General features: G+C 45.2%; 1 protein-coding gene across 1 annotated transcript in view; it reads left to right on the forward strand.

Annotated features, from left to right (window-relative positions):
• The first annotated feature begins 320 nt into the window (after positions 1–320).
• LOC119404563 (uncharacterized) overlaps positions 321–23,697 on the forward strand; it is a 74,188-nt gene continuing 50,811 nt past the window's right edge. Inside the window, exon 1 of the mRNA XM_037671109.2 lies at positions 321–691. Within this exon, the coding sequence (XP_037527037.1) occupies positions 386–691 (306 nt within the window). The 5' untranslated portion in view covers positions 321–385. The remainder of the gene's footprint in view (positions 692–23,697) is intronic.

The following is a 23,697-nucleotide window of genomic DNA, read 5'->3' on the forward strand; positions in this document are numbered from 1 at the left end:
TAGGCGATTTTGCTCTGTGCCTCGCGGGCCTCAAACGCCGACCATCCCATGTCTCCCTGAATCGCCTCTACCCGGGTCGAAGTTGGTAGCGCCATCTCTCGGGCTTCTTGCGAAGCAGAACATGTCGCTAAATGGAACGCTTCTCTGCTTGGTGCAGGTTTTTCTTGGCTTCGGTGCTTTTGAATGCCACTTTATGCATCTTGCGGCGACACGAGCCAGCTCATCAGCAAAGGCCACCCTGTTTTCAACGCTGTCGTCACCCGACGACGCAGTTCTACTGGCCTTTCCTTTCAAGCATCACAGCGTGACGTCATCATTTGACGCCGCTATAAGAGAGCACCGGCACGATTTCGTCTTCTGTGGGCACGGTGTACCCAAAGCTGCCATGTCGCTAAACGGAACGCTTCTCTGCTTGGTGCAGGTTTTTCTTGGCTTCGGTGCTTTTGAATGCGCGCAGCCACTTTATGCGTCTTGCGGCGACACGAGCCAGCTCATCAGCAAAGGCCCCCCGTTTTCAACGCTCTCGTCACCCCACGACGCAGTTCTACTGGCCTTTCCTTTCAAGCATCACAGCGTGACGTCGTCATTTGGCGCCGCTATAAAAGAGCACCGGCACGATTTCGTCTTCTGTGGGCACGGTGGACCCAAAGCTGCCATGTCGCTAAATGGAACGCTTCTCTGCTTGGTGCAGGTTAGTTCCCGTTCTAGTTCAATACGTAGTGATTGTCGAGGCTTAGTGGTTCTGTCGTGCCCACGGCGTTGTTTTGTAATGGCGTATGACTGTTTTGTCGTTTGCCAACTACTAATTTGCGGTGATGTCGAGGAAAACCCTGGGCCCACCCAGAAGAAACTGTACGAGCAACTACTTGACGGTCAGACAGAAATTTTCTGAGCTGAGAGAACAGATGCTTGACTTTAGGCGTACTGTATATAGTGACTGAGTTCTCAGCATAGCATGAGAACACTGATCAATTGCATGCCATACTGAAATCGTTTGAACACGCAATGTATTTTCAAACTAAAAAGCTAACAGACCTTGAAGACCACAGGAGACGTTCAAATGTAATTATTCATGGAATACCTGAGACCTCAGCAGAATCAGAAGATGAACTAAAGGACAAGGTCGTGAAGGGTCTTTTTCAAGAAAAACTTCAGGTTAAATCTGAATCTGTTGGGCGTATCTATCGACTGGGTAAGCACGTAGGAACGCGGTCTGTAATAGTGTATCTGCAAGACTTTACAGAAAAGAAACAGATAATGAAAAACGCAAGCAAACTGAAGGGCTCAAATATCTTTGTTAAGAATGATTACTCAAAATCAACGCTTAAAAAATGCAGTCTGCTCTGGCACAGCGCAGAGGCCGAGATAGAACAAGGGAAAAGAATCAACCTGATACACGATAAACTAAAGATCGATAAGGATATGTGTTTTTGGGATGAGGTGCAAAATAGGCGGGTAAAAATGACCGGCTACAAAAACACCGCGCCCAACGTAATGTGCATGCGCACAAGCAACTTCGTCTACTTAATTTGAATGCCCGCAGTGTTATGAATAAAACCGAGCCCCTCGAAATCCTACTACTGCTGTACGATCCTCACATTACTGTAATACCTGAGACGTGGTTACATGAACAGGTGAATGATGGCGACATTTTCCGCCTTCCAGTACGGCTTTTCGCAAGGACAGGCAATCAAGGGGAGGTGGTGTGGCCGTCCTGATCCAACAAAAATTTTATGCTGTTTTGTTGGAGGATATACCGGAACTTTAATGTATCTGTATTAAAGTAACTTTGTGGGGCCACTCATTTATCCTATGCTCATTATATAGACCGCCGGACTCAGCTCTTTAATACCTATTAAAATTAAAGGCACACATGTCTATATACCATGGCAACAAAGTTCTTTTGATTGGCGATTTCAGTCTAGAGTAGATTGGGAACGTTTTGAAACTTTTACAGCCAATATCAGTAATGCAAATGCAGTTTTTGACATCATGCTCGCACATAATTTGGTACAATTACCAACGCATTATCAGGGCACTGCTAAGTCTATTTTAGATTTGGTATTTATTCCCAGTGATTTTAGTACACACACCGTAGTAATTGATCAAGGGCTGTCTGATCACTACCTTCTGTCAGTTTTTATCCCTCTGGTACCGCTTTCGTACACTGCAAACTCGTCCTTTCATTGTGTGAAAGACTGTACACGTGCCAATGATGCTTGCATTATCGAGCACCTATAAACCTGTCTGACAGATTTTGTAGCTACCGATGTTTGCAGATTGCGGGACCAATTTAAACGCATATGCTTCTACTGTATCGAAAAATTTATACCGTCTAAACGTAAAAAGGTGCATAAACATACGCCCTGGATGACGAGAAGCATCATTCATCTCAAGCGTAAAGTTAAAAGATTAAAGCAAAAGCATGCTGACCCCAAATTTATAGCTGACGCTCTAGATAAGCTTGCACATGTCGTGCACACCTCGAAGGAATACTACTTCAATACGTCACTCGCAAACGTCCAAAGAATGATCCAAAGAAGCTCTGGAACTATATTAGCGAAAAAAAGAAACCCATATTACAGGTTTTTGTCAATGGTTCAATGGTGTCTGAGCAGGCTGCCATTGCTGAACACCTCAATGAATATTTTCATAGTGTATTTTCTACTCCTAGTGCTTCCCCATCTGCCATAAATGCGGACAATGCTGCAAATGTAACCTTTATTTCTTATTCTGGTGTCGTTGCTATATTGTTGAACTCGAAGACTGAAACTTCTTGTGGACTCGACAATATTCCCAGCATATTTCTGCGTCTCTTTTCAGAGTCTGTTGCAAAATACTTAGTCGTCATTTTTCGTGTCTCTTTGTCGTCAGCCGAATGGCCAGAGGACTGGAAGTCGGCACGAATTGTTCCTATATTCAAGAAAGGTGACCGTCTAGTACTACAAATTTATCGACCGATCTCCTTAGCATCATCATGCTGTAAGCTTATCGATCACCTAATAGCTCATAAATTAAATGAATTCTTAGAAAAACACTCAGTTTTAACAAATCATCAACATGAGTTTCGAACAGGATTTTCTACTACAACACAATTGGTTGCTATCATTCATACCTTTGCAGCTTGTCTTCATGCTAACGGCAAACTGATGTAATATTCTTAGACTACAGTAAAGCATTCGACACAGTTCCACACGTTAAACTAATTATAAAGCTTCGGTTAGTTGGGATACCAGAATTATTTATCTCCTGGATCTCAGCTTATCTACACAATCGCAACCAATACGTTCAGGTGGGAGAAAAACAATCCGGCTGCCTTCCGGTGACTTCTGGCGTTCCGCAGGGGAGCGTACTAGGCTCCCTTCTGGTTCTGGTCTACATTAATGACATTGTCGATGTAATTAGCACCCCGGTACAAATTCGTCTATTTGCTGACGATTGTGTTTTGTTTAGAGATGTAACCTGCATTAGTGACCAATGTGACCTTAATACTAACTTAGGCAATGTGTCAAAATGGTGTGAACAATGGGGAATGCTTCTTAATGCAAATAAATGTGTGTATCTCCCCATAACGCGCAAAAAAGTCCCATTAGACTACACATACAATTTAGCTGAAGCACCTTTACTTAAAGTAGCCTCCTATAAATACTTAGGCCTAACGTTAACAAGTACCTTATCCTGGAATTTGCACATAAATAACATCTGCTCTGCCGCTTTCCGTAAATTATGCCTTCTCCGCCACAAGCTCAAGACTGTCCCGCCTAGTGTTAAACTCCTCTCCTACTTTTCCTTAATTAGGCCAAAACTTGATTACGTTCTTGAACACTTTTCAGCGCGAACTCTAAAGAATGCTGGGTTCCCTGTGCATGTTCTAGTGTCAGCCTCGGAAAGATTAATTAAGAAGTGCAAATCCCGCCAAGTTGTAACCAGTGATCCAGACGATAAGCCCAGGAGATACGCGGTCATGCCTTACGTGCACCGGCTGTCTCATCGTTTTAAGAAGATAGCAAAAAATTTTGATGTCGATGTTCTCTTTTCATCAAATCTAAAAGTTGGTAAAGCTTGTTCCGCGATTGAAAACAAGGCTAGAGGAACTTCGGGTGTGGGTTGCACGGTGAAGCATCGCAACCTCCCTGTTTAATGCTCTGTCGGAGTGGTCTTTAGGATTCCCCTCTCCTGCGGCAAGTTGTATATAGGCCAGTCGGGTAAATGCATGAATGAAAGACTCCGCCAGCACAACAGCACCTTAAAGGGAACGCCGACGTCACACCTTTCGACTCATTGTAGGGCGTGTGGATGTAAGCCGTTGTTCGACAACACTGTCATCTTGCACAAGCATACGGGTAAAAGGGCACGTGAACTTGCGGGAGCGTACTTCATTAAAGATGCGGGAGATGATTGCATATCTGAGCCGTCCGTCTGCCTCTTAGATTGTGAGCTACGTAAGCTTAACGAGTTCTTTGACTACAGGTAACTTCCGCGCATGCGTTGTTGGTTTTTCTGGTGTTTGATTTTTCTTTTAATAAACTTCAGTTGTTAGACAGCGCTCGTCTTGTGTCCTCTTCTTTGTGCTCCGTCCAGTTCGCGCTGAAAAGTTTTCAAGAATGCATCAGTTCCAACTCGCCCACCTCTCTACTTCACTTGAGTACGCCTCCATAGTTAGGGATCCCCACACAAAAATTAACGTTCAAATCCTAGAAAGAATTCAAAGAAAAGCAGTACGATTTATTTATAGTAAATTTATGCCAACCGACTCCCCAACTGCATTACTAACGGCAAATGGTATAAAACTGTTACAAATTCGAAGAAAAAAAAGTCGGCTACAGTTTCTTTCAGACATTGTAAACCACAGACTATCCTTAGACACCGCAGCATACGTATCCCCCTTGTTAAGCAGACCCACTCGGCACCACTATCCTCATTCCCTACCGCCAATCTTCGCAAGGAATGACACTTTTCGGTACTTCTTCTTCCCACAAACAATAGCTGATTGGAATAAACTAACCGAAGCATTTCCCCAACGCCCTTGACCATTTGTGTAAATACTATTCTTCCATGAATTCCTTAGAATTGTATTATGAACAAGTTGTTCAATTGTTCTTTTCTTTTTTTTTTAAGTCATAACCCTCCGTCTTATATCCAAAGAAATTGTGTAAAAAACGCTTTGCAACCTTGTTTCATTCTGTTATTTAGTGTGTATCATGTATGCTCACCCCGCTTGGACCTTTTTGTCTGCAGTATTCTATAAATAAATAAATAATTAAATAAATAAGTAAATAAATAAATAAATAAATTTCTTGCACCGTGGCTAAGGCCTAGAAACAACCTAAAAGCAACCAGATTAATCTTCACAATCGTCCAGTTCCGCTATGTCAAGCCTTGCACGGCTTATTGCGAGCTTCGCCTTTTTTTGTGTGTGTGTGTGCTCTACGCAATTTTTTAACGCTGTTCAAGATTTCACGCAATACGTACGTCTGAACATCATACATGCCAGTATCTTATCATTATGTACCTTGAAAAGCTTGTGTATAGATGAACAGCCAAACGGCAATGAGCACTGAGATAAAAACAATAGACCAATTCCCTTGAAGGGCCCTGGAAATACGTTTTATTGACTAATTGAAATCCACGTCAATATAACATTAATATTGCATGTAAGAGCACCGCATGCGCTTTGTCACTGGCGCACCCCCTGACTCATTTCAGATACGCTCAAAGTACAAGCCAAATCACAGTACAAAGACAATACAATATAGATTTATTTAGTTAACAGTGCACAGACGATTTCGAGCTCTATTTTCTAGTCCACTGCTGTACTACGAAGTTCTGCGGTAAGATGTAGACGACTATGGGGGAGTTACTATGCGAACTGACTCTCACCGTGGTACATCAGACATTGATTGTATTTATGTATAAATAATTTACCTTCACGTACAGAACAAACCCTTGTGGTGCACACTGCAGAACGAAGAAGATTGGCTAAAAATGTTTCAATACACATGACCAAGGTACAACTTCCCTTCGGTAGTGCAGGAGAATGCAGTTAGTTGTATTACAATATTCACGCAAGTGTTATACAGTGCTATACAATATTATGCAATTTTATACAATGTCTTATACAATGTGTGAGTTATACAATGCCATGAAGTCACTGCCTCAAATTACATCATCTGCCATGTGAAACGCAATCATAACAAATGCAAAGCAAAATCATCTAGCCAATCAAATGTACTTCATATCCAAGTTGCTCCGTAGAACTGAAGGCCAAAATCCTCTAGGAAAGGGTCGACTATGTTCCTCCGTCCCACACGAAAATGTAACGTATTTCGTACGTAGTGTGCTGTTATTGAATCAAACATTGTGAAGTGAGCACTGCGAAGTTTAACCACGAACAACATGGTAACACAACAGAAACTATGCGATTGCATAAAAGCATTGCACTAATGCTTACCAAGTTTTCTCAAAGCTGCAACACACGACGGAAAAGCGGAAGGTCTACAAACTATGTATATCAGTATATCACAAGAAAATGTTTGCATGAACTAAGGTTTCATAATTATTGGTTAATTCAAGAGGAAGGAAATACATTTATGAACAGTGTGGAGTGATGTTTCAATCAAGAAATTGAACATGCAGATTTCCATCAACTAAAGTAAACACTATGTACACAAAAAATATATCACTTTCAAATGTAGTCCAGTTAGATGAATAGATGAATTTCAGTCAATAGACTAACGCTGAATGCTTCCGGGGAATTCTTCGTGCGATGGTTCCCAGGGTACAGCGTCCATGTTTACTCCAGGAAATCAAGAATGACACCAACAATGGTGATGTCGAAACCCGTCTTGACCAGGAGGAAGAGATACTGGGCCGTCAAGGAACATACGCGCGCTGCGGATTGTACAGGACGTTCACTGTTGTCACTCGTTCTGAACACCGCGTATCCAATAAGATGGTGCACGCAGATCACAGCTGCCGTGAGAAGGTAACCCTATTTCGGTCACACAAAAGTCTAACGATCCCTTATGCATTTGCTTAACGCGATTCAAGGCGAAAGCAATTACTTTCTTTTTCATCAGTCGATTGCATTGACCCCTCCCCCCCCCCTCCCCACCCACATCCCCGGAAAGTTTCTGCACCTCACGTGGTCTTGCAGTGCCTCAAGGATTGGCCCATCTTTGAATGCACGACGTAGTCATGTGATGACGTCATCGTGTGACGTCATGTTATGTATCGTCATAGTGACATCGTGATTAAGTTACAAATTTTAGCAATATGTGACGTCATGTTGACGTCACTGGCTGACGTCATCACATGATGATTTTTTGCGTCACTCGTGTTGTCGCCGACGGTCACTATTCGCCTTTCATGAGGCACGCAAAGCTTTTGACTTTAAAAAGTAGAGTACCTTTTAACTGGTGCGGCGCTCGCAAAGACGGCGACAAGTTTAACAGCGGCGGCCTTCGTCCCCGTCTTTGTGAGCGCTGCACCTACTAAACGATGAACACGCATCAACTAGCTCAGTTTTCAGTTCTAATACATGTACAGCCTTACAGAAAAAAAAGTAGGCAACAAAAATCAAAACAATGTTGTTCTGATTGCAGCACGTACTCAACAATAACCCTCATTCAGCAAATCGTAGCCAACACTGTCCATAGTTTTAGCCAAGACTAGCAAACACCATTCAGGTCTAAGAACTGCTTATAGTGTGTAAATACGGCAGTAGAAGTCACTTGTCTTAGTGTGCAGCTCTGCTAGTCTGCACCGTCTTAGGGATCGAGTAACATTTGTCGTCAGCATAGTGTATACATAGTTTTCACGTGACGTCATATCCGGCGTGCGGGACATTTGTTGGGCAGTCGCCGCCATCACCGGACGCTTACGAGCACACGCCGTGGCCGCAAAGCCAGCGTGCGGTTGCGTCAGCGCACGTTCCGGCGGCATTTTCGCAGGCAACACTTGTGCACGAAATGAAGTTTTGTCCCGGTTACTTCGACGAGCTCGTAGGACCCACCAGAGTGCGTTATGAAGTGAAAATTGCCATGTGCAGCGGTGTGGACCCGTATAAGCTGCGCATAGGAAGAGACGCGACCACGGATGCCGAGGTACTGCCACCAACGACGCACGTGGATATTATAAACTACCTGGTACTGTCAACCAGCTACATTTCCTTGCAGCAAATGAAGTCTTAGAAGTCCTTAATTAGATGCGCGCAATTATTTTACGAGTGGGTTCGTGAAGAACATTGCAGCGAAGAAGTTGCCGTCACAACGTGTCGTCGTGTTGGCCGAGGTGAGTGTGTAAACAGCAGCCCAGGCCGCTTCTTGCGAGTTTGTGCGTGCTTCAGGCCCTTAGCCAGGGCGCAGGGGACCCCCCCCCCCCTCCCAGTAATTTGGATGGTTGTAAGTATTTTACCGAAAAAAAATAATAAAAATCGGTGTTTTTCAAGGCCTTCAGCAAGTGCCCCCCACCTCCCGGAAAAAATATTTCTGGCGACGGGCCTGATATGCTTACGCATGAAAAAAACAAAAAAAGCGGACTTCTTTTTCTTTTTATCTTCGTAAAAGTAAGTCGTACTCACTGCTCACGCCAGTTTTACCGTAAACTCGCAAGGCGTGCACGAAAGTGCCTTCCTTCTTACCTCATAGCAAGCGAGAGCCTCAAAAAAAAAAATAATAATAAGAGGCGAGCATCTAACAATGTGCAAGTGTGAACATCTGAAGCAAGCTTAAGTTGGTTGCTTTAGCAGAAATGCCAGCGAAGACATCCTAAACACGGTTTTTTTTTTTTTTTTCATGAAAAGGAAAATCTCGTCGAGAGTTCAACTACCAAACTAAAAGGCGCCGGCGCCTTTCTGAGAGGGCCCGCGTTCTCTCGCACTGCTTGGTGATAACCTTCGGCAAACAAAACATGCCGGTGCCTGGCTCTCTGTGGGTCGGTTTCGCAGAAGTCTTGCTTCTGCTACGACAGCCGAACATCGCACAAATCGTCATGGCTGTGGCTCTAAGTATAACACTGCAAAATGCGCGCGCCAGCTGCCGCAACACGGTAGCCGGGTTAGCCGCGTCTCGAAAGGTTCCCGAACATGGCGGCTGAGCAAAGCGGAAGTGGCTGTGGTGACGTCGCGTGACTTCCGCGAAAAATATATGTATAATGCCTAGCGGGGAAACTGGAGCTAGTGTCTATGCGGGCTCCTTCAGCGGCGCTTGAGCCACCAAGGGAATGATGGGAAGTACAGGCTTCGGATCTGCTTCGGATGGCTTTCGTTCTGAAGATTCGCGACGCTTGTTTGCCGAGTGTAAAACAAAGCGATATGAAGTTATTTCCAATTAAAACTTGCTTCATTCTTTTATACGTGAAACTTTTTGCAAAAAGATTGCGTGACGGTGAGATGGAAGTGAAACCTGGACAAATTCAACCACCAGGGTATGGATTGCTCTCCAATTGTGTTCCAGATTTGGCATCGCGATATAATTAATCTTTTTTTACAACACTTAAAACAAACACGCTTGTTTTCCCTCGAAGGTACGTGTTATCTATTTATGGAAATAACAGTACTGTATTGAGTGCTGTATTGAGTGAGAAACACTTAACGTATCATCTGCTGCGATGGTGCGTCTGTACAAGTGGGCTGTCCCCAACGCATCTCTGTTTTGTTGTGAAGTCGAGTCAGAGGAGCGTGACGGTGCGCCTACTTAGCTTCGCCGTCGTTTCGCAGTCGATTTGAAAGAATTTGACAAGTAGCGCGTATCAAAAAACGTGAACTCTATGCCAGTTCCTACACTGGCATGGGACGCTACGTCTATGCGCAGCGGTGAGTGCACGACGCTTTGCCGAAACTGTGAAATACAGCCTGTAAAGCTGCAACGTCGCAGCGAACCAAGAGATGTAGCGGTCTTCAGCCTCTTTGAAAACAAAGGCACTGCTTGAATGCTTTGCAACGCAACCTACTACCCACGCCTCGCGAAGAACGAAACTGAAACTGCAGAAAAAGATCCTTAGATTGTTCGCTAGCTAACCGAAGCCTGTACCCGTTCGAAGCCTGTATTTCCCATCATTCTCATGGTGGCTCAGCGATCGCAGCGCCAGTTTTCTTTCTATATAGATATCGGACACCGTCCTACCCCGTTGCAGAGTGCGAGTCTAAGAGCGCCATATAAGATATCGCATTCCAAAAATTTGGATGCGACCCTAATTCTTGACTTAGTGATCTGGCGCTGACACTAGCACGTCGGCATTCGTGTGTCCTGGTGTATTCCTTGGATTGATCTTGTGCTTAATCGCGCTGCAGGAATTGATCTCAGAGGTCACGTAAAAAGAAGCGCGTGGTTTAGACCTGCTCCTCCAGGTGCTGCAACAATCCCAGCTGCTCGCAATATTTCAATGAAGTCAATCAACTATTTTTTAAGACGAAATCCTTAGATGCCTCACCAAACGCCAAAATTGACCGGCGGCGTCCCGGGTCGGCGGCGTCGGCGTCAACACGAGTGGTGCAAGAAAGCATAATCGCGTGATGACGTCACTACGATGTCTCATGATGACGTCATCACATGACATCGTCGCCAGGTAATAGCTGGGCCGATTACGGGGGCAGTGCAAAACCAGGTGAGGTGCAGAAAGCTTGCAATGCCTCCGATCCTGGAGGCTGTGCAAAACCGCGTCAGGTGCAGTAAGCTTTCGGAGGTGGGCGGGGAGAATGCGTAAGGGGCACTGTAAGGTTTTATCCTGACAGTTCATTGGCCCTTATATTAAGTAAAGTTAGGCTCCGATAGCGTATGTATCCAACATAACCCTTAACTTCAACCAGGACCACTTATTTCTATATTTTAACACTTTTTTTCTGCATATTAGGAAGACCAGAAGTGCTTGACCGGAAGTACTTGGAAGGGAAACAAGAGTATCACTCGGTACTAGTGCACATGAACTAAAGTATCGGAAAAAAATGCCTCTCTGAAAATAAGCAGGGCAAGCGCGTCTTTTTACTCAGCTACGAGCGAGACAGGACGGCACCACTTTTCAAAGGCTGTCATGACTATTTAATTGCACTCATTGCGCATCATGACCTGTAAATCACACTTCAGATGCCACTTTGTTATCCACCTTTTCTTTTTCGTACATTAGCCTTGACCCTTCCGCGCACGTGCTATCCCCTTATCGCCATTCAACTTGTTCTCAAAACATCTTACAGTTTGTGGATTACCGATTTGATAATGATATCTGGAGTTTTATGTGCTAAAACATATGATTACGAGGCACGCCATAGTGGAGGGTTCCGGGAATTTCGACAATCTCGTGTTCTTTAATTAAAGGTGCCCTGCAACACTTTTCCAAGCAATCATCGAATGTCTTCATTAAAGGAGTTCTCTTGCCTCACGAATCGACTGCCGCAAACAAATTTTTTAGAATCCGTGAAGTGCGAGCGGAGTTACAGGAATTTGCCGCACACTTTAAGCGCTTTTCTTCTTTCGTACCAGCGAGCACGCTGAAAGCCACGCAAGAAAGGAGGGGGAGGGGGGTGGCGGTGAGAAGGCAGATGACAAGGGGCCAAGAGGCTACGTCCGTTGGTCAGCGCGCGTCGTGAATTTGACAATTTTCTTAATCTTTTTTCCTTCGAACGCCTGGCTTACTTTCACTGCGATTGCGAGCGAGCGCGCGGACATGCGCCCGCATCCTGCGGCTGCCGCGGTAAGTATACTGCTCACGGGGCTCAAATCAGCCAATTGTCACGGGCTTTGGGTTTGTGGCGTGGTCATTTGTGTTTATGGCATCATTTGTCGAGAGAAGAGTGGGCGATTTCGAGCTAACCTTGAGAATTAATTGTAAATTCCTGGCCGCGTGCTGCGCTATAATGTTTGGCTCACGTGTTCTCAGGAGCCTCTACTACCGGTCAGCAGTGTTTTCTCACTGATCAAAAAGTGTTCCAGGGTCCCTTTAACGTGAACTGACATCGCCCAGTACACGGACCTCTAGCATTTCGCCTCCAGCGAAATGAGACCGCCGCGGCCGGGATCGAACCCGCGAATTTTGGGTCAGCAGACGAGCACCGTTACCACTATACCACCGCCGCGGCCTACGTAAAAGGTCGACTTCTTACCTGCATCGATGCAGAATACTGCGTCCAGCTTTCCTAATCCGTTCACGACAGCTGATAACATGACCCCAGCGATCACCAAGGCGCTTCTGTGACGCATTGTCTCGATGGCCTGCAGTGCGAACGAATGAGGGAGTGGGTTCGTGTGTCAGAGACAACATTACTATACATTACTAAAGCGTGACCTTATGGAAGGAACACTAAAAAGAAAAGCGATTTTTGTTGCATTAGTAAATTACCATTTCGCATTGCCAAAAACACCACACATGCTGCGGTAAGAGAAAACACGCGAAAAAAAAAAACGCCGGTGGCCTCGCCACCTTGAAGTTTATGCACCAGTCGCCATGACATCATACCCTTTAACGGCATCTAATATGGCCTACGTAGTTTCTAATCGGTAAAAGTGAAGTACATTGTCTTCTGAGGTAGCCAGTGGCTTAACATACCAAGTATCAGGAAGCCGCGTTGAGCCAATGGGGCCATATTAAGAAAAAGAAAAAATACTTTGGAATCAGTGACGTCACCATCAAATATTTCGGTGGGAAATTTAAGTGAAACTTTTGGCATTGCTTTTCTCAACCATTAAGAAGCCTGTGGTGGTGAAATTAACGACAGTAGTGTTTTCGGAGTATAATTCATCATTTTAAACAATGTTATTAACACGATAGCGTTAAAGAGCTCGTTTCGCAGCAATTTCGGCGTCGGCGTCAGTGCCGGCGTCGGCGTCGTTGGTTGTGAGCGAAAGATCAGCGTTGTCCGTGACCGAAAAATTGAGGAAGATGCAAATAAAATAAATAATAAAAACTTCGGTTCTAGTGAGAATCGCACCCAGGCTTCTACGCGGCAAGCAGGTGTTCAACCACAGAGACATGCCATTTTTTTTTCTTTGTTTGTGGTTGTACGTCACTCAAACGGGCACAACAAGATTATGTTACAAGACAACAAACATGCAAGCACATATATGCCTTCAATCACAGCATGAATAACATTACGATTTAAAATTCCTTCATAGTAAGCAGGGGTTCTACCCTAGCCAACCATGAAAGAACACATTCTATGGTTTTTTTCTACCTCGATAAACCGGGTCAAGCTTTCTTGAAACTACTGTCCTGCTGGTCTTCTGTCTGGGTCACAGTAAAATTCAGCCATTCGTGAGCGCCATATACTGTTAGTTGGTAAACAGCTTATAAATAGTTGGTAAACAGCTGGTTCAAACAGTTGGGACTGATCAAACAGTTGGTAAATAGGTTGTTTTTTTTTTTCTCGTGAGGCAAGCGACCCCTTCCTGTTAACAGTGGGCCAAATAAAACTATGCCGACTGTTACCCGAGTTGATTGGCAGTACTCAAGTGACGACAGGTGCAGTGCAAGGTTATACGAAGGAAGTTGTGGCAAGTGTGCGTTTTTTCAGCGTCCGCTTTCTACCGACTACCTGTTTTCTGTTGGAAAGAAAAAAAAAAAAACTTGTTAAGGTTGTATGTGACAGTGGGTTGCCCATCCCAATGCACAGAACGCTACATACTGCACGCAAGGGTCAGAATGTACTTACACGAGTTAAAAAAATCAAAGCAGTTCCAGATTCATTTTTTAACACGAAAGTGTTTTATGCCGGGGTCCACCAATATTTCAGTGACGTATTTTCGTTACGGAAATGACGTGAGAAAAATGCGCACGGTAAGATGGCAAAGAAAAAAAAAGTTCTGCCACCGGTAGTCGAACTCACGACCTCTCGGTCCACGACAGCAGGTGCCGGGCACGCTATCTACTACGCCACGGGCACTTATTTTTTCTGCATTGACTACGCCACGGTCACAGACACTGGAGTCTTTACAAACGCGCCTTTATATCTCACGCTTTCCTCTCGCAGTGCTCTTAGTCGACGGGTAAGGTGTAGGCGTCTGGGAGCGGTAAAGTGCAGTAATGCATCATGACCGTGGCCTCCGCGATTAGCTCCTGCAACGCGCCGTTGCTAAGCGTCCGTCCCATTCGGCGCGTGTCCAATAGAAGTGCAATTTTGTGAACGCCTTAAGGTGGCGGTCCCACTCCGGCGAACCCCCCTCCGCATTTTACGCATTGTTTGCGGACACACTGTGCTCACTGCGCTTGACAAATAAATATTAATTGTAATAATTCAGAAAGCTTATGATCTCCGCTTTCTAATGACACCTGGTGTTAATGCCTGTTCGGAAGCGTTACCTAATAGCAATGAAAATAGTGTGAGCAACAAAAGGCATTTTCGTTGTACAAGCCTCCGTTGTACGGCCAGTACGGCGAAACTGTTCAACATAACAAGACCAAATTTACCGTGCCTTTAGAAGAAGTGCTATTTAAGGTTTCTATGAAGAGATATTAGCCATAAAATAATTAGTAATTTATTTACGCTCTAATGAAAATGGGCAAAATATTAAAAGTTTTTGTGAGAATATCTTTTTTACTTTTCAAAGCAGAACAATAATATTTAGTGGCTACGTAGACTACATTACACTTATTTTCCATGCGAAGTTGCTTTGTGTTCTGACGAAAACTTGATGAATTATCATTGTGTCAATGCCGCAGTTTATGGCTGTACTTGGTCACGCATTACCGATGAAGCGACAAAACTATACAAGCTGCTACTGTGAACTTCTACATAATGAAGAAGCAAGGCCCTTTCTATGATTCTATGAAGAGAAAATTCCTTTATCTTTATTAGGGAACCTGCAAGACAGCAGTGAATTTACGTAATTTTCCTGCTGACCAGTCCCGTAGAAACTCGCTTTTTTTTCGTTTAGACGCTAATTGCCAACGAGTATTGCACATTAGTAGATGCATATTGTGTCTTTTATCTACTTGTGCTCACTAACTTGACCACTCAGTGCTTCAAACAAAATATTCTCAATGAATCATAAGTCTCACAGGCGTTTTTTGGTGGTAGCTCCATCTATGAAATGAAACATCAAGTTGCTTTATGCGAGTTCAAGCGTTCGCCAAAAGTGGCGCAATTAAACATAATAAAACGGGTAGAACAGGCATGAATTATATCTCCAGGCCTCATAGTTTGCTTCACTAGCTAAGTCTAGTCGCCGCGCGTAACAAACATCAACCGTAAAAGGAGGAGGGCTTAGTGATAAACCCTTTCCACTCGCCCCACGTCAGCAGGTGGGGCGGTCTCATCAAGCGGCAAATGGTTTCGGTATGCAGGAAGATTGCGCGTTCGTCACGCGTTCTTAGAACCAGTGTTCCCCGGCACGTCTTTAGTAATGTGCATCTCTTTGTGGTTCAGCTGCTTGTGTTTTGCGCGTTCCTTTGAGTGTTTTGGTGCCTGTGAGGTTCGAAATTGTGAAAGGAAGGACGCTGACATGCCGTGTGAATGATACGTATGTAGCGCCGCTTCAAAGGGGACACGATGGTGAACGTATGAAAGCTTGTCATTGCTGGAATTTTCAAAGTATGCCTGTCGAGCGCTGTGCCGACAACTTCCACTGACCAGTAGTGGTAAGTTGTACCCAATCAGGTAATTACGTCCTAGTTGCAACGATGCGACAGAAGCGAGACTTTGTTGAAGATGCAGAACGTTCTAGTCAACGTGGCAGAATATTCAATGTACGGGACCCTGGAAAAGTTATATTGTGCTTTGTGAAAAGACGCACTCACTTCGGATAAGACGATCACTGTCTTTGCCACTAATGAGGGCTACGGTGTCAGGAAACAGTTCGACTGAGGAGGACTACTCTACCTAGTGGATAACGCTGTTGCGCACTGCTACTTTGTCGTAAAGCGGCTTGCTGCGTAGCCAGAACTACTACTAATGATCGGATAACAACTAGTTCGTAGCAAAGTACAAGGCGGACAGTGCAATGTCTGGTCAACGAAGAATAAGCTGACTTAGACGCACGTGAGAGTGGCCACATGAACAAAATAGTGCCGATACATATGCTACTGACGAACATTTTGTTGAAAAACTTTTGCGGCAACCTAAATGGAAAACTTGTCGATGGTGCCTTTAAGTCAAAATAAAGGAAAACCACAGCTTTCCACAACAAATAAGTGTATTCATGCTTTTATAGAACAAGCATAAATAAAAACTGGATTCTGTAAAAGCCTACATGACAGGTCATGTAAGCCCCCAAGGCGACCCTGTCCAGCTCTGACCCAGTGCAGCAACAAGCCCTGGTCGACCGTCGTGCCCGGGCGGCGGCAAGAGCCAATGGTCTTCCGGACTTGGAGGCCCACCCCCAATAGCGACTTATTTCTACCAATAAATGTTGTATTCTCTCCTTCCCAAGGGGGCGCCCAGCCCCCTCGTGTGCACGCCTACGCTGGCCGATGTACCTATACCACGGTGTAAGAAAAATAATTTAGGTGTGGACACTCTCCGCCCGCCGCGAAGGAGAGCGCGTCCAGATAATGTTCGCCTTTAATACATGCGCCGGCCGCAGTTTCGTGGGGGGCGCTGCGACATGGGGGCTTAAGAAACCTATTGCGACGAGGCGAACGCGCGTTTTTCTTCATTTTTTTTTCACCTCATTGCATTTTTTTTTACCGTGCACGCCAGCAACAGAGCAAGGAACCCATACCGCGTTTCTCGCGACCGTGCTCGCGACCGAAAAATGCGACGTGCGGCGAACGCCGGAATTGGCTGCACGGCGTTAGAAAAAAAAAAGGATGCGGAAATGAAATTACATAATTGTTCTTATTGTTTAGACCGCTGCTGCTGTAATTTACGCACAGCGGAGGAGGAAAGAGCAACTGAACGGCGAGTTTTCACACGGCCACGGTGTAAACGGCGCACCCGACGCACATAGCGTCCCTAACAGCGTTGCGTACGCAAAAGCGCGGCGTCTTGCTTAGAGCGCGTGAGCAGTCTTTCTGCTCGCTGACTTCTCACGTGCGCAACGCCGTTACGGACGCTACGCACGCAGCTCGTCTTCTATAGTACATGCGCCGGCCGCGGTTGCGTGGGAGGCGCTGCGACATGGGGGCCGAGAGGAGGAAAGAGGCGAACATTATGTGGACGCGCCGTCGGGCGGAGTGTCCACACCTAAATTATTTTTCTTACACCGTGACCTACACTCAGTTTCATACAATATATGCAACGCTGTGGAAGCTATACAAGAAGTTCAGTCAGCAGTATGTGTGACTACGCGCGTCTTGCGCCTGGCTTTCATCGTTGTAAACGCTCGTGCGAGACGACCACGAACGCGCCTGCACAGCGTCGCGAAAGGTTACAAATGAGAACAAAGAGACGAAAATAACGGGGTGTCTTGCCCTCCAACGCACAAACCATCTTGGTTTATTACTGTTCCCAAGAGAAAAAAATCATGCCTCACATGGAAAAATCATTGTCTTCTTCCTCACGCAAACGCATCCATTGTCAGACGTCTCGCTGGCAGAAGCATGTGTTCTAGGAGGTTCTAACTCCGGTAATTAGTGGTAGTCATGTGTTCAACTGATCATCAAGATGTACTTTATTTTGGTAACCGTTTATTGCAGTTTGAGAGGATGAAATTTCGCAGATAACTCTCGAATTATAATTTGCTGAAATCTGTCGGTCCATTTTTTCCTCCTCCAATTGTAATAAGCAAAAGCACGCCCCCCCCCCCCCCCCCACACACACACAAACACACACACAACAGGCATGCGCTCGCGCGATGCTATAAAAGTCACTGGCATGGTCGCTAAAATGAACCAAAATGATTGTTTTAGTAGCGGCCGTGCAATTCCACTGAAACGCTGCGAAGCGTTTGATTGATGTTTTGTTCAATACTATTTCACTGAGGCACATTATATTATGTGAGTGAGTGCGTTAGTGAGAGCGTAGCGCGTGCGTGTGGGTGAGAGCGTGTGTGTGTGCGTGTGTGAGTGCACGCTGTTGTACGCACCAGTGTGCGTGTGTGTGCGTGTTTTTTTTTTTCTTTTGTTCTCAAGCGATTGTATTTAGACGCTGCGCTGTCCTTTCTCAAGGGCTGCAATAGGAAGCGAGCGTTTGTCCTTACAAACTGGGGCACTTATCGTCATGTCGTTGAAACGACGCCAACAGTTGACCCCGATTGTAGGTGAAAGACGCCGTCCGCGTTTGTGCTCCTTGCTTTTTGTCGGCCGATTTCCGTCACCTAGCGCGACATATAACATATAAAACACGCGCGAGGCGACGCTGACCATACTTGCGCGCGCAATTTTCTCGCTTTCTGCAAACGTGGATGAGTGGCGTCGTCTGTTGTCGTTTTTCGAACTATTGGCAAGATGGTGGTAGTGGAACCGCCACCTTAACAAACCGTGAGGTGGCGACTTTCGCCCAAACCTTGGCACCGCTCATAGCATCCATCGATATTAAAAATAGCTCTGCGACGCTCGCCTGCCTTGGCCTGCCTGGCTGAAACACCGCGTTCCCCGCTGACGCTCTCCCCGCGAAAAATTGCGACCGGGCTAGAGGAGAGACACGACGCGCGTTGCGTTTCCCTCTAGTCCGGCCGTGGCAATGGCCGTGGTGCTCAGTAGGGATGGCGACCTTAGCCGAAGTTGTGCGTCCAAGCAGCGACGCTCTTCTAGCTGTCACACCGCGTTCTCTGATTACGCTCTCACCGTTAACTACTACAGCTACCACAAAGGTTTGTTTAATCATTCATCATGGACCTTAGTCGTCGGGTTGGAGATGTACCACCAAGCGTCAACGTGGGTGCATCCACGTTAAACGCTGCTGTAGCTGAAAAACACCAGCATACATTGTGCAAGCCCTCTATATCAATGTAAAGTAAACATTCAACTAATACTGTAAGGACACATTTTACTTTCGTGTTATGCCGATTCCTATGACGGAGGGATCAACCAGGTTTTTTTAATTACACACCGTAACACTTCCAGTAAGAACCTTTTGGAGTAGCGAGGTTTTTATATTCCGTGAGGCTCTGACTGCTCAATCTGTAACCAACCTGAAACAATTGACCACATCTTTTTGCACTGTTGGGAGGGGGTGTACTTTTGGGCCGTGTTGCGGAGGACAATAAAACAAAATTTCCGTTAGACCCTTATAGCATTAGGCACCTAGCAATAGACAATGAAGACGGATCATCCACGGATTGATCTAACCACAGAGCCATGCCATTGCTTGAAACTGCTTCAGAAAGAAACACTATATGAATCTCATGTATTGGGAGGAGTCTCCTTAACGCATTTAATATAGCGCGACAAAAGCGTACAATCGCGCCGGGCGCCAAAACATGTGAGTTGCGCAACGAGCGGTTGTTTTAAAGGCCTAGCCATAAGAAAGCGCTTAGGCATATTTAATCATCACCAGCAGCAATAGCATCAACAAAGGGAGCAGCTGCGTATGTTCACGTGTTGCTTTACGGGCGCGTAGAAGGCGCGTAGAGGGCGCTTCGCTAATTCGCAAAAAGAAAAATTATGGTGTAGCGGACCCTTCGCAACAGCACTTCCAGGAGGCATTCTGGGATAGCTTGAAATTGCCAATTTCACACGTACAGACGTTCGTTCCCTTGCGGCGCGGTTGAGGCATCCACCGAGAACCGCAACAGGGCTAGCAATTGAGAAGGCGATGCGCACGGGGCTCGATATACGCTAGCGCGTTCTACTCTTGAAGGCGACGCTCAAGCGTCCTCCATGTTCTTGTTTCACTGTAGTGACCCTTTAACATCCTGTGGGCAAGGAATAAGCTGTTTAGCTTATAATGCTGGTCAAGGTGATAACCGTTACATATAGTCACAGTGGGAGATTTTCTCCTGGGAAAAATTCAGATGCTCCTTATGCATTTGTCTAAGACGACTCGACAGCGAAAACCGATTTCTGTTTTTCTCAGTAAATTAAACCAATCCCCCCTTCCCCCCCAATCGAAAGCTTTTCTGCACCGCGACGTGATTTTTAGTGCCTCCGGGATCAGAGGCATTGGAAGCTTTCTGCTCCTGCCGTGGTTTTGCTGTGCCTCCGGGATCGGCCCACGTTGGTTCAAGCGACGACGTCATGCGATGGCGTCGTCATCTGACGTCAGTTCACGTAACCTTATAGTGACTTCATGACGACGTCACAAATTTTGGTGACCTGTGACGTCGTGATGACGTCATCAGATGGCGATGATTTTTTTGCATCACTCGTGTTGACGTCGACGGTCACTTTTCGCGTTTGGTCAGGCATCTAAGGCTTTCTCCTTAAATCGAGTTTGTCCATATACGAAACGGCTGAATGATTTTCCTCATTGATCAGCGAAATCTCTAGATGAGGCATAACTAATATTGGATTGGTATCGCTGGCATACATATATACGCAGTAGGGTACGCATATGGGGCTGTTTGGTTCATGATTACGAATAGAAAAACAGTGCTAAAAAACAGGACGAAGAAAGGACACAGACCAGCGCCGTGGCCTGTGTTCTTTCTTCGTCTTGTTTTTTAGCGCAGTTTTTTTTCTATTAGTTATACATATACCCACTGTGCTACTGACTACACGATATTGTCTAAAGGTTCACTAAACTGCAGCGCTAAATAAATTGAGACTGACAGTAAATTATTCTCATAGAACTCTATGTCGTTAATGTTGCCGTCGTAGGTTGATTTTTAAACCAGTAAATGAACTTTAGGTTGGGGTTTTTTTATGTTCGCGCCAGACAACCTGCACCTGATTTTCGCTGTAACGTCATTAATAATAATTGTTGGGGCTTCACGTTCCAAAACCACGATATGATCATGAGCGAAGCCTAAGTGGGGGGCTCCGAAAATTTCAACCACCTGGTGTTCTATAACGTGCTTCTAAATTTAAGCACATGGGTGTTCTTTTCATTTCGCCCCCATCAAAATGCGGCCGCCGTGGCCAGGACTCGAACCCACGCCCTCAAGCTTTTTAGCTCGAGGGCGTGGGTTTCTTACCTTAGTGTCCCATGCCTGTTCATACAAGTACCTCGGTGTTCATTTCTCTAATAATCTCTGCTGGTCATCTCATATACAGAAAGTAACAGCTAAAATATCACGCACATTAGGCTATCTAAAAGGTAATCTACATGGAACTCCTGCAACTACCCGTAAGCTCGCAGATCAAACATTTGTTCGGCCGCAATTAGAGTACGCATCACCCATTTGTTCACCCCCTCAGGCTTACTTAATTAATTCCCTTGAAGTTCAAAATCGCGCCGCTCGTTTCATTTCCATAAACTATAACCGTCACTCCAGCGTAACTAACATTAATTCATCACTCTCTCTTTCTACCTTGCAATCACGCAGACTAATAGTCTTACTTTGCCTATTTCATAAAATCGTCTACAGTGCCAATCATTCAACGCTGCGTCTCGTCAAACCTTTTCGCACTTCACATCGTTTGAATAACTCACTAAGCTTCCAACGCATTTCAGGTTGAACCATTTGTGGTCTTCCGGAGCACACGGTCATCATTCGAAATGCAACAAATTTTAGGGCCGAGGTCACGGCCATCTTGCCTAATTAAAGAGTTATTAATTATTGTATAAGGATGTTTTCTTTTCTTTACAGTGTTCCCTACTAACAGTCAACAAGCATTGTATAATGAAGTTATTCATGCTCCTGTTATTATTACCCCTACTTATGTAATCCCCCCCCCCCTCACACAATACTCCAATGTAGCAGCCTGTGAGGCCATTTGAATAAATAAATAAAGCGACACCCTACGTGCTAAGCTACCACGGCGGGTATCTGTGACGTCGCGGACTTCAAAGTACTTATTTTTCCTTTAGTGCCGCCACATTGGCTGAATAGCGTTTTCACAAACTTGCAATGTTTAGTCTCTGACTGCGTTAAAACACTAAAGCAACTCGTTTGTCACAAACAAAGAATGATGCAGACCCTGAAAGATTTAGTCAAAATTTGTGGCGTCGCGTCCCGTCGGTGCCGGAACTTGAAAGGCGTCGATAACTGTATTTGTTTTCTGCGCGTTTCCTGGCTTACCGGCCGCCTTCTCCTGGCCAAAGTGGCGCTTTCCGGATTGCGAAGACTTTTTTTTATTTATTTTAGAACATACTGCGGTCACTGAAGACCAGGCAGGTGGGGAACATTACAATAAACAAATATGCAAACATCGAGAAAAATTCGAAGGAATAATCAACTTTGCAAGGTACCCTTTGAATAGAGCACGAAACTATGGTTATTTAGCACAATTAGGAAAGAATGACCATTACGAGTGAAAGCGTAGCCTTTTTTTATTTAGCATCCCTTTAAATAACAGTAAGTACGTTGTTTCAGAGGTATAGCGTGGTAGCGGTTTAAACACTTTATAGCCTACGCGTAATCATATCCATCATCATCAGCAACAGCAGCAGCGGCCTGACTGCGCCCACTGTAGGGCAACGGCCTCTACAATGTTTCTCCAATAACTCGGTCCTTTGCTTGCTGCGGCCGCGTTATCCACGAAAGCTTCTTAATCTCATCTGCCCACCTAACTTTCTGTCTCCCCCTCGTGCGTTTGCCTGCTCTTGGTATACAGTATCTAACCCTTAATGACCAGCGATTATATTATCTTCTCGCTACCTAACCCGCCTATGCGCAGTTCTTTTTTATTTCGACTAAGATGTCCTTAATACCCGTTTGTTCCCTGACCCACTCTGTCCCTTCAGGTTACACCCATTATTTTTCAGGCGAAAGCCTTCGACGCCTCATCAAACGCGAAGACTGATAGTCGGCGTCGGCTGCGTCAACACAAGTCATGAAAACATTCGCATCACGTAATCACGTCACCATATGATGTCATTACGTCATATATGACGTCATCATTATGTCTCTATGGCGCCACTATGGCGTCACTATCACATCGACACTTCTGCACAGTTGATGACTGCACAGAAGTGTCGAGCATTTTAGTTGTGCCGAGCCAGGAGAGCTAAAAAAGGTTGCCGCTTTAGTCTCCGATTAACCTGTCTCACCTTGCTTATCATATGGTAGCCTGCAGTGGCCGTGGCGGCTTGTAACAAGGCGATAAGTAAGGCAGCGAACTCAAGCACATTTAGAAACCCAGCTTTCAAGTTTGTCCCATAACTTGATCTACCTAACAAGGGAGATGATTAGCGTCCACAGTTTTCTGGCCTAAGAAGACTGCCCACCTGGAAAGAACTGTGTCTGTTCCTAATTATGTTTATTTCTCTCTCTGCTTCTCTCTCAGCAAGGATGCGTTCACAGAGAGTTGTATACGTGCAAAAACAGCTCAACATCGTTATACTACGCCTGAAAGTATCTATTATACGCATATGAATCCGTCTCACCAGCTGCTACAAGTAGCCGCTGACAATGTGATTGGCGGGCAGCCTTCTTGAATTACGTTGATAATGAGACACTGTCTGGCCATTCCAAAAAATTTTAGTTATTGTTCAGCATAGTAATGCACTGTTTGTTGTGCACACTTCATTTTAACGGCGCGAGTTTTTGCGGGCTTGTGACGTCACGTAAAAAGTACTAAGAAGTTTTTAAGTAGTAACTGCAGCTTAAAAAACAAATAGACGATACTAGAACCACAGGCCACGAAAAATGGTTAGTACCGCGATGGCGCACAACTTATGGGAAACACCCAATGGCTTTCAATGTACCGTATCTTTTAAGCAAATATCAGAAGCAGGGTATTGATTTTAACGATATTTGTAAAAAAGAGTTGCGCGAATATTTTATG

The sequence above is a fragment of the Rhipicephalus sanguineus genome, chromosome 9 (assembly GCF_013339695.2).
Source record: "Rhipicephalus sanguineus isolate Rsan-2018 chromosome 9, BIME_Rsan_1.4, whole genome shotgun sequence".
Classification (NCBI taxonomy): Eukaryota; Metazoa; Arthropoda; class Arachnida; order Ixodida; family Ixodidae; genus Rhipicephalus; species Rhipicephalus sanguineus.